Source organism: Myripristis murdjan, chromosome 9 (assembly GCF_902150065.1).
Source record: "Myripristis murdjan chromosome 9, fMyrMur1.1, whole genome shotgun sequence".
NCBI lineage: Eukaryota > Metazoa > Chordata > Actinopteri > Holocentriformes > Holocentridae > Myripristis > Myripristis murdjan.
In genome coordinates, this window is record NC_043988.1 from 9,965,509 (window position 1) to 9,981,828 (window position 16,320).

At 44.6% G+C, this 16,320-nt stretch overlaps 1 protein-coding gene across 1 annotated transcript; it reads left to right on the forward strand.

The window, feature by feature from the left end:
• Positions 1–5,067: 5,067 nt before the first annotated feature.
• On the forward strand, positions 5,068–14,511 carry rflna (refilin A). The gene is made up of 4 exons (XM_030059122.1): positions 5,068–5,351; positions 5,445–5,793; positions 11,394–11,503; positions 12,166–14,511. Exons 2-4 carry the CDS (start codon positions 5,575–5,577, stop codon positions 12,497–12,499), a joined length of 663 nt encoding a protein of 220 aa, XP_029914982.1. The 5' UTR covers positions 5,068–5,351; positions 5,445–5,574; the 3' UTR covers positions 12,500–14,511.
• Positions 14,512–16,320: the final 1,809 nt, after the last annotated feature.

Below are 16,320 nucleotides of genomic sequence, written 5' to 3' on the forward strand. Positions count from 1 at the left end.
ATTGTTTGTTTATCTTTATTTTCGTTTATTTTTTTAATTCATTTGGGTTCATTTGCATTGAAAAATAGAGTGTGACAGCAGCAATGCTTACTAACCACTGGTTTAGAGGGGTTTTTATGTGTCAGACTTTCTCACCAGTACATGAATGCAGCATAAAAGTTATGGAAACAAAAAATAAACTTGCCTAACATCAGAAATCCCAGAATCAGATCACCACAAAAAAATATTCAACCCATGCTGGCACCAAAGGTGTAGAAACATAACCTTGCACCTTGATGGAGGTAATCGCTTGATTCTGACCTCAGATTCTGACTTTCCATCAGGTTTAGAATTGATTTTGATTGATTGATGATATTGATATCAATATTTTCAGTTGTTACTGATGTTTAATTTTCAAAGGTGCACTGAAGTGGGGACGTTTCGATGCAACAGACCAAAAACGTGTAATTGGCACACAATATATTGGATAGTCAGCCCAATTATGGGAGCCACACAGATTACATTACATATGATTGTATGATTTCTTTCAGTTCAATTTAAATGGCTCTCACTTCAGTCCAACCTCAGCAGGGGTTTTTTTATAGTGCACCTTCAATAATGTTTGTATCTGGTGCTCTGTGCTGTGGTGTTTCTCTGTTGCACTTTTTGGATTTGAAATGAAATTTGATTTTCTATAATACTTCTCTTTGTCTGTTAAGCCGTGGCTGCTCTTGCTGCTCACTTTAAAAGCCCAGTTCTTCTTCTATTTATTCCGATCAATTTGCTGTCTTTCCTCCTGGAAACATAAAACACATCACTTCATGTGGACCAGACACTTTTTCAGTTTTACAGCTATAAAGTATTTTTGTTTCATTTCAGTTTATTTTACCTAGCAGCTGGTCTTTCAGAAACCTTCTGCTGTGGCAGACAACAAGGTTGCTTTGTGGTCAGGGCCGGGGGTGCACCATCCATCTCTGCAGAAGAAAGGATGGGAGAGATTGGGAGGAGAAGGCTTTTTGGTGATAGAAAACGAGTAGCAGAGCGAGGACTGTCTTCTTCATCCAGCCAGGGGTCTCCAAACATTAAAACCAGATGCAGCCAGGCTCCAGAAAAGCGAGGTGCATTGTGGACTGAACTTTGTGGTCTGGATGGCATATTTAGAATCTGTCAGGCTCATCCATCATGGAGTCAAAGTACGCTCATAACTCCATCTCAAACATTCACACACGGGCCAAGGGGAACAGAGGAGAGGTGTGTGGTCACGTGAGTACACTCAGGTTGACAGTGAAGGAGTGGCTGGTGTTTGTGCGTACATTGTGTGAAAAGCAAACTGGAGAATGGTCACCTATCTGCTAGATGGGGAGGATTGATGGCTGCACAGCCTGAAGAAGAGCGTTGTGTGTGGAAACCACAGTGACGTCCCCGCTGGCTGAAAACAACCTCCCTGCCAGCACCGGCCTCTCTGTGGTTTGTTTACATTGAGAGCTATTCCAGACACCATGTGCACACGCGCACGTGCACGGCCCTGCAGACACATGCACACGTGCACACCTCAAGTAAATACTTGTACTTCACACTGAAAACACAGACTTCAAAACCTGGTCATAGGGGCGAAATGTTCATACTTCTGTCTGTTTGGCTGTTTTTTTCTCTCTCTCTCTCTCACTAGCTCTCTCTCTTGCACACAAACACAGACACAGACACACACAAACACACACACACACACACACACACACACATAGACACACACCTTTGTTGTGTCCCCCCTCCGCACAGCTGGCTTGGCAAGTGATGCAAATGCAGACTGGGCCAGCTCAGTGAGAGTTCTGCAGAACTGGAATGTTTGTCAGTGTGTGTGTGTGTGTGTGTGTGTGTGTGTGTGTGTGTGGCTGTCTAAGCATCTGTATTTATGTACTAATGTTTTTTGTAGCTTTGTGCATGTGAGCAAGTTTCTGCACCTATGCACACAAGCATGTTTGTGTTTGTGTCTGTCTGTTTTTGTTTGTTTGTTCACGTGTGCTTTATTGTGTGCATGCATCCATGAGCGTGTGTGTGTGTGTGTGTGTGTGTGTGTGTGTGTGTGTGTGTGTGTGTGTGTGTGTGTGTGTGTGCGCACCAGGGGCTCAGAGGTGTACGGAGCAGGACGTGAGTGATTGCCTTGTGAACACAGGAGGAGGGATGATGGAGCACAAAGAGATGAATCATCAGCGGGCTGTTTGGCCATCCTCCCTCTCCAAAATCCTCCTGGGATCACAAAGCTCTCAGTACCAGAGTCCCTAAAGCCTGATTGCAGAACTCCTCCATCAACTCCTGCATAATCTGGGCAGCAGCTTGGCCAACGGGTTGAAGTGTCCCAGAATTACCATCCCCTAATGGAAAGGTCATAGGTTTGATGTGCACTGTCCAAGCGTGTTTCCGGAAGACACTGAGTCACTGTGGGTCAGCTAAACACCTGAATACCAGTGATTTCATTGTTGTCTTGCTATGCTATTTCTAAATCTATCAACAGGCCTGGACCCTTCATCAAGAGGGAAAGAGTAGTGTAGTGTGAATCATGTGATCACAGTTTTATGAGGAAGAATTCATTTTGTTGAGTGGAAAGTGGGCCTAGGAAATGTGATTTTTGCAATGTTGCATGATTTACTCAGGGAAAAAAATTTAATAATTCTTGGACCTAAATGGAAGTAAAATAGTTTAAGACTCCATTGTATATACAATATCATATCATATATCCAATATGAGGTCATAAAACTAGTGTTGGCCTGCCTTGCTGTGTGAAGCGGTGCTGTCAAAATGGTGATTGTGGGGTAAAAAGTGCCACTACAATGTGCCACCCTTAAAACTAACTTAAAATCCAACACTAAAAGCCCTCACATGGCAGAAATACAACAAACTATCTTGATTTTCTGTATTTTCGCACACAAAGCCTGTATCTCTCAGGCCTACATATCTGTTATTCAATCAGCACTCAGTATTGGCATTGACAAAGTGGTATTGGTGTATTGAATCTCCTATTGTGTACAATGTGTACATGTAGAGCAGAGGAACATATGAAGAAACCACCCCTCTAATTACACTGTGTGTAATATGGCAAATTGGCCACTTTAAAAAAAAAAAAAAGAAAAAGAAAAAGAAAAAAGAAAAATTCCTCCTCACCAGAGCGAGGTCTTTCTCAGAGCTCTCTGGGTTCTCCCTCAGTGAGGTTGCAATTGAGCAACTCTTCCATCTGTGCACTCACAGACATGCCTACACCCACAAACATGCTCATCATCTGTGTCCCGATGTCTTACAGCTAATCTGTACCAGATCTGCGCAGTAATCTCTTGAATGCTGGGGGATCAACATGATAGGCTTTCTAAGATGGACATGATGACACACGAGCACACCTGACACGGGGAACGCCTGTAAAACTCCCAGCACCGATCCGCAACTTCCTGCTGCGGCTTCCCAACAATAACACAGAGGAGGGGAAACAATTCTCAGCAAACAAGATTACAGCTGCACGAGCTTAACAAGCATGCCATTAAGTGTATCTTACAGACAACAAAGGCAAACAGAGAGTTATCTTAGTTTTTATGAGAACCGAGAAAACACACACACATCATGCTCGATTTCCTGGCAATCTGTGGTAATCACCATGGAGAGCTGGTGGACCATCAAAGATACAATCAACCACTTAAGACACACAGTCAGCTCTGTGCGGCTCTGCACTGGCTCTTAGTTCTGCTCTGATTTCCCTTCTGGCAGCGCCGCTGTTGGTAAGAGTAACCGTACGCCTATGGGAACACAGACATTATGCTGAGCGAGACATCAACAACGATTCAATTCTTCTTCCTCCGCTTGCTCTGATGACTCTGCTGTCTGTTAGCTGCTGCATTTGGTTCTGCTGCTTGCTTTGTGTGTGCCTGTGTGTTTGGTCCACACGCACTCATATGGTTGATGTACAGTTTTCCCACACATCCCCACCCAGTCCTGAAATACACACGCACACACACGCCCCACACACACAAAAAAAAATAACTAAAGTCAACCTCTTATGGATTTTTAGAGATATTGTCAAAACTGTTGTGATGGGTGAATACTTTGTGAACCAACACAAAAACAAAGCTAGAAAAGGCAACTGTTTTGCATACCATATTTCAACATGTATTGACATCCAGCCTGAATCAGTGAGTATTTGTAAAATCACTTTCATAAAAACAACTTCAGTAAAAGTATAATCATTTTAGAATGATGCTATACTGACATACAGCAAATGGGCCCAATAGCTGTTGTTGCAATAGGAACTGAAAATACCATCAAGTACAATAATGTCATGATAAGATAAGTAAGATAAAACATAATTTATTGATTCAAAGAGAAATTTGTCTAGGTGTTGTGCACAAGCTGCACAAAAGTAGCTACAAAATTGTAGAATAAAGAAAATACACAACAGAAACAGATAATAAGAGGACAATAAAAAGACAGTTGCATGAAGAAACACACCGGTCAAAAAATTGTTACAATTAGTAAATTCAAATTACAATAGTGAAGTACTTTTGAAAGTAACATTCCCACTGTTGATCATAACAAACACACTGTAACTCAATCACTTTAGGGAAAGAATTATCTATTTATCTCTCTCTCTCTATCTCTCTATCTATGTGTGTGTGTGTGTGTGTGTGTGTGTGTGTGTGTGTGTGTGTGTGTGTGTACCTACTTATTATTGGTTACACACTGAAACACTTATTATATTCATTGAGGTGAGGTAAGAGAGGTAAAGCCTCTTATTTCGCTGCTTATGATCCCTCACAGGAAAATCCCCTCACGTGCCCTCCTGAGGGAGCTGGGGGTGAGGGGGGGGGGGGGGGTCAGGGGTCAGAGGTCAGGGTCAGGCGCAGGGGCTCGGCTGACTGTCTCAAGGGCACTTCGGCAGGGCAGCTCCGGCCTCCGGGCTCAGACGGGCAGACGTACAGTGCAGCAGGAGGAGTGAGGACGTGCTCGCCCCTGTCGGTTGTACATGGAAGTGATCCAGATCATGAGGGCTGGCCTGGATCCAGGTGCAAAAAAAGCCTGGCAGGGTCGTTAAGAGGGAGCTCTCCACTGGAGCACACACACTCACACACACTCACACACACTCAGAGCAGAGCGGAGCAGAGCAGAGAGCGGCTCTCCAGTCACACAGATCAGTGCCAGACGCACGGCCGACTTGTTGTTTGTGCGTGACTTTCATTAGTTTTTCGCTCCGTGTTGTAGGAGGAGAACACTTTCTGTCCTGACGCCAGACAGCTTCCAGTGAGCTTCAACAGTTTGAAGTTTGTTTCGGACTTGTCAACTTTGTTTGGACTATATTTCACAATCGGACGTGGACACTTATCCTACTCGACGCGCAGGTACAGTAAAGTCTGAATTGATATGTGTGGCGCTTTATCCGCACAAGGCTCAATACGTGACTGATTCTCCCATCATCTCTTGTGTGTTTACAGAAGTCAGCTCGGAAAAGTTCACCAGAGAGAAGGATTGCTTCTTTTCGCCGCAGCAGCGCTCACAGTCTCAAGAAGAAAACTGTCACTGCGACTTCGTGTGGGGAGTTTTTTGAATTGAGCCGTCCCAGAAATGGTGGGGCACCTACATTTACAAGCTATGGATGACAGTCTCAAAGGAAAGAACCGGGAAGGGCTGCTTGACAGTCCGGATTCCGGCTTGCCCCCCAGCCCGAGTCCGCCCTTCTGCTCCCTGTCTCCGGGTCTGATCGAGTCGCGCTCCGGCAGCTGCACGACGCCCGTCGAAAACCATCATGGATATTATAAAAGGGAGAGCAAAGAGGGCAAACTGGTAAGAACCACGCTGTTATTTCACAATCTGAAAGCACTGACCCGGCTCTGTTGTATGTCCAAGATGATTTTTTTTTTCTGACACAGTGAATAAAGGGAGAATAATGGCCAAATTATGATGGTGCTGTGAGGAAAAAAGTCTGAGAGCTTTTTAGTGTTCGCCCAGCAACAGACTTCACTTCGGCCCCACTCACAGAACATCTGGAAGCCCCCCTCCTTCTCACTGAAATTCCTCAGTTGCAGCCTTTTCTGGTGTTTACACTGTTGCTGAAGATGCCACAGGCCTCCACTCATTTCAAATCAATGCATTTTTTTTTTTTGGTTAACTTGCAGGTACAATGGTTTGGACTAATCAGAGGGCCTTATGGTGCTCATGGTGTCTTGAGGGTCAATAAGTAGGTTACACTCAGGGACCCAGGGGCTCATGGTCCCTACAGGACTTGAGGGGATCCCCAGCAAAAATGGCAGATTGCTTAATCTCACTCTTATTTCATTCAGTGGAATTTAGCTCAGGGAGAGAGTGGCCCATTTGCAAGCGAGACAATAACACAAATCTTCCTAGAGGACATTTTTTATGGGACAAACCCTTTGGAAAATGAGTATCTGTGGTCTGAAGTGGATCTATAGGAGGGCCTTGACACGGAAAGGATTGAGACACTTCAAGGCACTTGTTTGCCTGGGCACAGTGTCTTCCCATTGGCAATGACATGTTCATGTCATGTTGATTATATGGCAGAAGAATCTTAATTACTTGACATCTCAGTCGAGAGGTTGGAACATTAAAGACTGGTGCATCTTAAGCCAGTTGTTATGTTGGAAGTGGTGGCAGGCTGCAAGTATAGGATGTGCTTCCTAAAACCTGCTCAAAATAAAGCAACGCAGGCAAATATGCATCCTCTTTAAAAAAAAAAAAAAAAAAAAAAAAAAAGAAAGAAAAGAAATGAGAAGAAAAGCAGGCGAGCTGTTTGTCAGATAGTCCAGTTATTTTTGGAACATTCAATATATGCAGTTAATACTTCAAAGACCACAGTCCGGATTTTTCAGCTGCCATCGCTCGCAGTTTCATGGTTTAAAGATGTTTGTGGTCACACTGCCATTTGTATTAAGTTGACTGCCGAAGTCTGGGAGTCATGCGATGGATAGCTTTTGTTGATGTTTCCTGACAGCTTGTGTGCTGTTAGCTGACAGGCCCAAGCACCGTGCTCAATTTGTGATTATTAACAGGCTGGAGTCACCATGATAAATCAGTCATTACAGAGGAGCACTGAGACAAATTTGGGGAATAAGAGGAGGTGACAGTAAAGTGAACTGATCATCAGTGAACAATGAATGACAGCTCAAAGGTGTAACAGCGCATCAGTGCTGCGGAGGCCCGTCTGGTTTTATTAATACACTCACCTTGTGGTTACATGTGCTGATGGAAACAGGCTCCTCTTCCATTTGTGCAGCCTCAGTAATTATCAGCGAGTATCCAGTGTCCCTGTTGCTAATAACACTATCAGCTATCTGCCTCAGCCCAGTCTCCGCTCAAATCCCACCTTGGAAACCAGCACGCCCAGACACAGAAATGAAATGTTGACAACAATATAGAGTTGCGCTGTATTAGTCAAAGAGGTGACAATTCAGCTGCTTTAGTTGACAAGATTATTTGTGTCCACTGGTTTCTTTTTTAAACACCATTTATAAATTATTTCTCGACAACTACAAATGCATCTTTGGCTTGCCTGTAAGATGACCAGCCATTCACATGATTGCATTTGCAGGAAGATGTGAAATTGTGAGGTTTTTCCCATTCAACTGACTATTCAAGTCGTAAACACAAATGCATGACAATATTCAGACTTAGAGTTTGTTTCGCCAGGGACAGTCCTGCAAAAACAGCAGGATATGTTACATGGTTGAATATGCTCCATGGAAAAGAGAATTTATTGGAATGGACAATGTGTTTCGATTTTTTTTTTTTTTTTTTTACTGTAGCTGAGGACAACTGCAGTTTCATGACATCTCCTGCAGTGATTTGTGTCACACATTGCAGCTAGTGCAGGGGAAAAAAAACGGATTCAATGAAAAAAATAATTTCCAGGTTACTGCCAGTTTCAAAAGTCTTCAGAACATGTCTGCACAGGTCGGGGTGGCTTTTAAAGCGTCTGTAGGAGGACTTAGAAATCTAGCTCTGCATCCTGGGAGCTGTGTGACATGTTTGGTGATGCCTGAAACAGAGAGAGAGAAAGAGAGTGAGAGAGAGAGAGGGAGATAACAGTAATCCTCTGGAGGTTGAGACCAGCAGGCTGTGTGCTTTCCCTTTTAACATCATCTTTGATAGCGTCTGCTTCTGCTTGTGGTCCTAATACCTTTCTTTGGTTGTGAATCAAACCTTTCCATCAGAGGAAAAGGCTTTCAAAGGCTTTCTTGCCTTGGCTGCCTGGATGCATGTTTGCTCACAGGACACAGGAGATATGCACGTGCTCGTGCACGCCAGTGTTTTTCCCCCTTTCCAAATCTATTTCGGTGTTGTTTTTGTATGCCACCTAAGAACAATCCCCAAGTTCTATTTTGAGGTGCAGGGGCTTGTTAGCGCGGTGACAGGGCATTGCATAAGTGCTTGATGACCTCTCACTTCTAATTTAAACTTGGATAAATGCACAAACACAACTCTGCAGCTTGAAAAACTTGCTGAGATTTATGCACACAGAATGTGCACTGAATTGCTTTTTATACGTTATTCCAGTTGCTGCTCTTCACACGTTAAATAGATTTGCCATTTTTAACTCTTAACTGACAAATAGGGGTAAGATGAGAGTTTTAAAATAGGGACTAGAGGCCTGATTAGTTTGAGCAGAAATGATACACATGAATATTTGTTGCATAATGAAACCAGGGGTCTATACTTGTGCGTGGTCATGCGATCTGGCGGTGCGGGGGCCCTCAGAGCCGTATAAGGCTGTATGCAGGTATACTGTAAACTGTAAGCCTGTGCCGTGGCACTGCTGTAGGCCGGTCAAGGAGATCACTCAGGGCTAAAACTATCTGCGGATTAGCCAGGAGGACAGGCAGGAGACGGTCTCATGACTGTTTCTAATCCAGCCTCACTGTTGATATCGATGCCCTGGTATTAATGGCCTCGCAAGCAAGAGGATGTCAGCTCCGAGGCTTTATCGCTACCCCAGACAGCCAGCAGTTGGAAACAAGTTTGACTTTGAGTGTGTTTGAGTTGGCTTTTTCCTCAGCGGCTCTGTATTGTGCATTGTACATTGTGTGGGTTGCTCAGCTGCAGACTATTTTTCCTGGGCGGAATTGCGCTTCCAGGGGGGGGGGGGCGTTTGGTTTTGTGTGCATTCTGGGGGATCCATCGCCTGGAGGTGACCTGCCCTCCATTCACAAGTGTTTACTTTTGCAGAAGTTGCCAGAGCACACTGCGGATAAATACCCGGCCGGGATGCTGTCCATGCCAGAGCAGCGGGAGAAAGCCAATCGCATACTTTTGCAGTATTTTCAGGCCGCGAGGTACCAGCAGCACGGGGCCTGCAGATGAACTCCAGTCATGGGAGCTGAGAGTCCTGAGAGCTGCGTGGCAGAGAAGTGAGGCGGACTTGAGCTCGCAGGTTCAGTCCCACCCATCCAGATAGTGAGGCGCTGACTGTGGGCTGTAGGTAAGACGAGATTCGCGTGGTGCTCAGTCATCTGCTGTGCCCTTGGCCTGTTCTCGCTCATCCCTGGAGCTGAGAGAGAGAGAGGGAGAGGGAGAGAGAGGGAGAGGGAGAGAGGGAGGTCGCGGCATGTGCGCTTAACTGCAGCCAAACCACAGCATGTGACAGCTCCACTCTATCTACCCTGTGTAATGTGAGAGGTGCAACCACTGGGCTCGGGGTGCCATTCGATTCAGATTGGTCAATGTTTTTAGAGGCACATGCACAGAAAAGTATCAGTCACAGCCTGGCTCCTCGCGGCACATTCCTGAGCAGAGGACGCATAATTCTTACGAAGAATTTGAAGCGTGTGTATAAATGGGATCCGTTTGTTGTAGCCGGTGATATTCGGTCTTGCTGCACATGAGATTCTCTTCTGTGATTTTTTGATTTGTGCCACGGCTGGGTCCCCAAAGTGCAGGGCTCACTGCTCACAGGGCGTCAAACAGACCCGGTTCACGCAGGAATCCAACACAACGCCGAGTGTTTGTTTTCTTGCTTGGAATGCCAGTTGGGCGGGACTTGTCACACGTCTCGAACAGACACAGGAGACTGATAAGCATTGAAAAGCTAGTCGTGCATACTAATCTGTCATCAGCAGCTCAGTCTGAGTTGTCCTGATGTTGGACGCTCCACCCATCCGGTGCTTTGAGCAGGTTAAAACAAAGGCTGAATTTTCCTCACGAAAAAAAACAAAACAAAACACTGAGACAGTGCAGTTACTGCTCCCAGTGATACTCAGTATGGGCTTTATCTGTCTAGTTTTGCTGTGATATTTGTGCTGAGTCATTGTAAAATGTGTCACAGGATTACGACTGTATAGCTTGTTTCCTTAAGAACATTTGACTCGATTCTTATTCGGCTGCAGTCCGTGAAGAAATCGCCGCTAAGTTGCCTTTGATGAGTTTGTTTTGGTCCAGAAGTTATTTACCCTTCACAGCCGCTCTGTAGGCTGTTTATGTCCCATGTGTTTGACTGCGTGTGAGTGGTGTGCAAGTGTGTGTGTGTGTGTGTGTTTGAGAGAGAGATCAATGTAGTGTGGGGGAGCACAGTGGAGCAACTCTGATGGCTTGAGCAGGCAGAGTGGTGATAATAGACTGGTTCAGCGAAAGAGAGACGCCTTTAAATACACACACACACACACACACACACACACACACACACACACACACACACACACACACACACACTTAAAATGCTTTATTTGAATCCATTGAAATGATTATTTACATATAATTCAAATGCTGCCGAGGTAGTAAGGGGAGGCAGTGTGGCCTCATGGGTAGAGAGTGTGCTTCACTTGTCTGACTTTGGTTCAAGCCTCCATGTCAGCCCACATTTGCGCAGCTGAAGTGCCTTTGAGCTAGAAACTGAATCCTTACCAGCCTCCAGCTTAGCCTGACCTTCGACCTCTGACCTGCCCGGAGGAGGGGAGCAAGGAAAGGGAGGCTTTTTCCTGCAGTATCACATTATTATTATCGTTGTTAAAAAGCATCGTCTCCACTCACAGACACACACACACACACTCACACACACTCACACACACAGGCTGTTGTCTGCACATCCTCCCGGGGCTCTCAGCCAGACGGCAGGGCTGTGAAACAATGTGAAAACAGAGATTTACCACAAACACTTCATTTGGCCGTACCCACACAGTGTAATTATCTGAATGAGAATGGAAATGTTGCTCTGGCTGGTGTCTCTTGTCTAATTGTTGTTGTAATAATATACAGTAGTGCTCTTGACAGGCAGGGAGGTGGGGGGGCGGGGGGGTAATTTGCTTGGCTGGCATTGCTGCAGCTGCCAACCGTGATGTGAGAGTGAGACAGGTGGAGCTGGAAGCAGGCTGCCTGCTCCCTCCTGGATGGTTTCTCAGATGCTGACTCTCTCTGCTGTCGTGTCTCTCTCCCTGTAGCTGCCCTACCTGCTGCTCAGCTCCACAGGGACGGACCCCAGGACTCGCATGTACCCCGTCTTCTATGGCGAAAGCATTGAGGTCGACCCCAAACCAGAACAAGAAATCAAGTGAGTTATCCCCAACATGACATCAAAAACACAATTTAATGTAAATGAAGGTAACACTTCACAATAAGAGTACAACAATTAACGTTAGTTAACGTTAGTTAATGTCGTAATGGTTAATTAACTGTTAGTTAATGATTATTATGGCATTTACTAATGTTAAGAATATCTACAATAACCCTTAAATAACATATAAATTAATACCTTAGCATGAACAGCATTAGTACATGATTCTTAGACACATTAGTTAATGGTTAGTTAACTGTTACTTAATGTTTATTACCTGTTACTTAATGTTTATTACGGCATTAACTAACGTTAATTGTTGTACTCTTACTGTAAAGTGTTACCTAAATAAATGATGATTGCACTGTGGGACTGGCTGAAACCCACAGAACTGAAAGACATCTAGATTTTTTATGTTTGATGTAAAACAATGAATATATCACTGTCATACAGTATTTTAAAAAATGTTTTTCTAACACTCAAGCTACCTAAGGAGGCATTTAAGAGCAAATCAGAGTTCAAGGGATTCATTTTTGTCCCCTAGCAATTTTCCTAATCGGTATAGTCCTGTCAACACTGCCCCCTAGTGCTCAGTGTCAGGTGGAGCATGTTTCCTGCCCTCTAACGATGCCTCTGTGCCACCCTCCTCTCCTCTGCAGGTGCAACTCTGAGGTCAAGTATGACTCGGACAAGCATTACCAGGACCGGGTGTACTGCGCTCCCGTTCCCACGGCCACCTCCTACAGCGAGACGGTGGTGGCGGTGCAGAACTGCACCTGGAGGAGCTACAAGTCCCAGGTGTATCTGGAGCCGCGGCAGAAGCCCCGGCACTACCAGAGCACCACCATCATCTACCCCAAACACGCCAAGAACACTTACCGCACCACGCTCACCTACAACGCCACGGGCTCCCGCCGCTGGTTTGTGTCCACGGTGCAGCTGGAGTCCAGCGAGGACAGCAGCCCCTGTATCATCTACACAGAGGACCTGTAGGGCCCCGACCGGACCGGCCCACGGCGGGTGGGGGGTCATCTCGGGTTATTGAGGACGAGGCACTTGGGATGGCCCCGAGTTGAAAGGGAAGCGCTGCACAGAGTGACTGGAACCCCTTGGACCCCTGGTCTGTTCATCTTTACTCGCCACGGAGGAAACGCTGGGAATCCTTTAGCTACGTTTCACCAAAGGGACATGAATTATTTAGACTTTTCTACTGACGCAGTCTTTAAAAAAAAGGGAATGGGGCAGTTTTAATGCTGCGCTTCAATTGTCTTATTTAATACCACAAGCTGACAAATTGGTGGCCTTTTGCTCTCCTCCAGGTTAGATCGCTGCCTCGGCGAAAGGCAGCGAGCCCCGTTTAGCCTGCAGACGTCTGTGTTTGCAGAAAGCCCGACGCTGGGATTTCAGCAGAGCTCACACGAGCCCGTTCAGCACCAATGCAACGCTTTCTAACACCGCTTTATTGCACTTGTTTCTGTGTGTGTCGCAAATTAATGTCGGTTGTCTCAGTGGGACTGGCGTCGCAGAGGGGCAAAGCTGGACTGAAATACTGCTTTTGAAAAATTTGGACCAAAGATATTTGAACAGCAGAGTTGCTAGGTGAAAGCTGATCTCCCTGCCACAGCTCCATACACTTTCATTTTGACACTTTTTTTTTTTTTTTTGCAGGTGCACACATTCAAACAGTCGCTTCTCTACCTTAGTCCATTAGTTGATTCAGATCAGTCCTAACTACCCATTTTCACCAGACTGCTCTGTAGGATTAAGACTTAGGTCTGATGAAACGGAGCATCACAACAATAAAAGACCATCGGAGAATTTAAAGAGAGAGACAATCAAAGATGGCAACTTCCTTTTCCTGTCAAATAAATGCCAGTGCCAGGAAATTAGCCCAAAATAACAGAGTCAGTCAATGTATTACAATGTCCGTCACAGCTTTATTGATACTGCACATGTTGTAACTAATGCAGTGGACATCTGCATCCACTCATCCTCTCCAGCTACTGTTTGAATGACATCTGGTTTGTTTGCAGTATTATTAAAGAGTGTCTTCAGTGGGCGATCTGGCACCGACGTCACACCTGCCTCTCGAAAAGCAAGCCCAGTCTGACGAGTTCATCTTGCACGGTGTGTTGTTTTCACAAATCAACAAGCTGCAGGTTCTGATTTTACTCTTAATCATCCAAACAAAAGCTCAGCAATCAGCTACATGTTTTTTTTTTTAAGAAATGAGATTGGCCTGATCTTTCTCACAACTTTCTGCTATATATATATGTATATACATATATATATAGTTCATTGAACATGGTAAATATTGAAACTTGCTTTATGAATTAAGATCTTACCTCAAATCTTTTTAGGTATCAAATTTAGTTCATTGCAAATGTATATTCCCTATTTTCAGTTGAGGTCTTGAGCTTGAGATCTTGTTATTTGTATTGTTTGAAATAATAAAAAAAAAGGCATTTCCTCCTTAAGTAAGTGAAGCGTAGAAGGTACATGAAGCGGGTGTGAGGCTGAGGCGGTGTCCGTACCGTAGGAATGGTGCAGGGAGTTGAAGAGGGAACAGAAAAGTAGCAATGCAAAGTGCAACACGAGCGATTCCCGAGGGGAATCCCACACATCACAGTCGGACCCAAAAGATAAAAACGAGGGATTTGGTCGCGGGATGGTCCTGTGATTTGCACGTGATGGGAAAGTTGCTGGCAGGACGGCTGAGGGATTTGTCACGTGTCAGTGGTCTGCGAGATGTCAAAAAAAGAGGCCTGGAGATGGAAGTTAGGAGATGTCAAGTTTGATACGTTGGTGGTTTTGTGTAAGATAAGATTTGTGTTTCCTAACACTTGATTTTGTTACTGTAAAATATTTTCCTTGTTGTATATGTGGCATCGAGGCACTTCATAATTCTCTTTATATTTTTGTACATTTCAATCATCATTCTTGTTCTGATCAAAAGAAAATAATTTAAAAAGATGTATATCCTAATTGAATAAAAAAAAATAATAATTCCCAAACCCAGACGTGTGGTTTTCTCTGTATTTTGGATGTTAGTTTGGCGAAGCTGTGAGCGCAGGACATGAAGTTCCCTGGCCTACACCAGCTCACGTCGCACCACAGCGAGCCCCGAGAGGCCGGAGGACAGAGGAACAAACAAAACAGCCGCGTATTATTCTTAGTCAGGCCATTAAGTTTTGATTTGTATCCAGCACACAAAGGGAAAAAAGAAAATTTCTCTGGCGCAGGAAAAAGGAAGTTCTCCAGACACAGAGGGAGAGCGAGGACCGGTCACACATTTAATGTGGTGCAGACTCTGCCCTTTTCATTTTATGGAATAACATTTTATGAAAAGGAAAACAAGGGGCAAAGCTGTTCATTAAGGGCATTTAAGGGGAACACCACTCTGAAATAAATCACTTATGGTTTTTTTTCCTATAGTCGAGGAGAGGCTGATCAGTATTTGTTCATGAGCAACCTTTTGCCAAAGCCACAAATCACAGAAAAAAGGAATGTATGTTGTCACCAGTTATAAAATATAGGATTATTAAAGTTCCTGTGATAGTAGTCTTGCTGATTTTCAGAGGTAAAGTGCACATTTTCTCTTGTTAGGATCCGGCAAAACTACTAAAGAATGTTTTTTTTTTTTTCAACATGCACAAAATAAGTCTCCCAGCTCTAGCTCTTTATGCTAAATGTCTTCCCAGCTTCATGTCTCAATGCTCAGGCTTCTGGCTTCAGGAGGGAGACGTCCATGTTCATAAATAGTGACTGGACTGTCCTGCATGACAGGAATAGCAAATATGAATTCTTAAAATAATGTTCCCCCTCTAAGTTGCAGTGAACAAGGATTCTTATTTTAAGAGCCGCTCTTGGTGTATATTCTGTGCGCAGGCTTTAAATATCAGACTGCTACTAAAATAGCAGCTCTCGCAGAGCTGGCGGAGGCCATATAGAAGGATTTTGGACGGGTGCCTCCGGGTCTCCTCAGAAGCACAAATCATTCAGCGCCTCCTCCCTCTCTCTCAGGGTGAGGCATTGGACAGGATTAAGGTGCCTCCCAGTAGCTGCAAATGGGCCCAACCACAATTTGGCAATTACCGAGGCCTCATTTGTCCAAGGTGGTTTGGTCCTTCTGACTAAATCTAAGCCAAAGTTGTGATTTATGAAAAACAGACTTTGGTGACAAAATCACTGGATTACATTGATCTCTTCCAATTTTTTGTGATGTCAGAAGTTAAAACTATGAACGCTAAAGCTAATTTCTAACATTACACAGTCTTCTGTTAGCTGATCACAGAATATGATGACAGTCTGGGATACAGCCAACAGTATTACAGTAGAGAAGCTAGAGAACTGATCATTAGCCCAGCAGCATATAGAGGGATGTTTGAATAAGCCTGTGCTCTGTGGACATTGTAAGGCTAAATGAGGAGGATTTGCCTCTAATGAAAACAGTTGACATTGTTCTGTTATCATTACCACTGGAAGCCAGGCTTCAGTCAGGATCTAAGGGACCATTATCTGCTCTGGACTGTTTTGTCCTTCCAAAAAAGATTTTTTATTTTCATCCAGGCAGCCAAGGGCATTCTGGTCCTTCACTTTGCTGTTAGAGTCAGCAGGAGGGGGTATTAGTCAGTATTAGACTTTATATTTAGAGATGGTACAACTAATCAGAGTAAATTTTATTCTCAAGGTGGCTGCCCACTGGATGTCACAACATTATCACCTCATGCAGCGGAGCGGTGCTTGTGTGTTTGGCCTCAAGGGAGTTGTGTAAGCTGTGTGACCTCCATAAGAGCCGAATATTGCGACCGCAG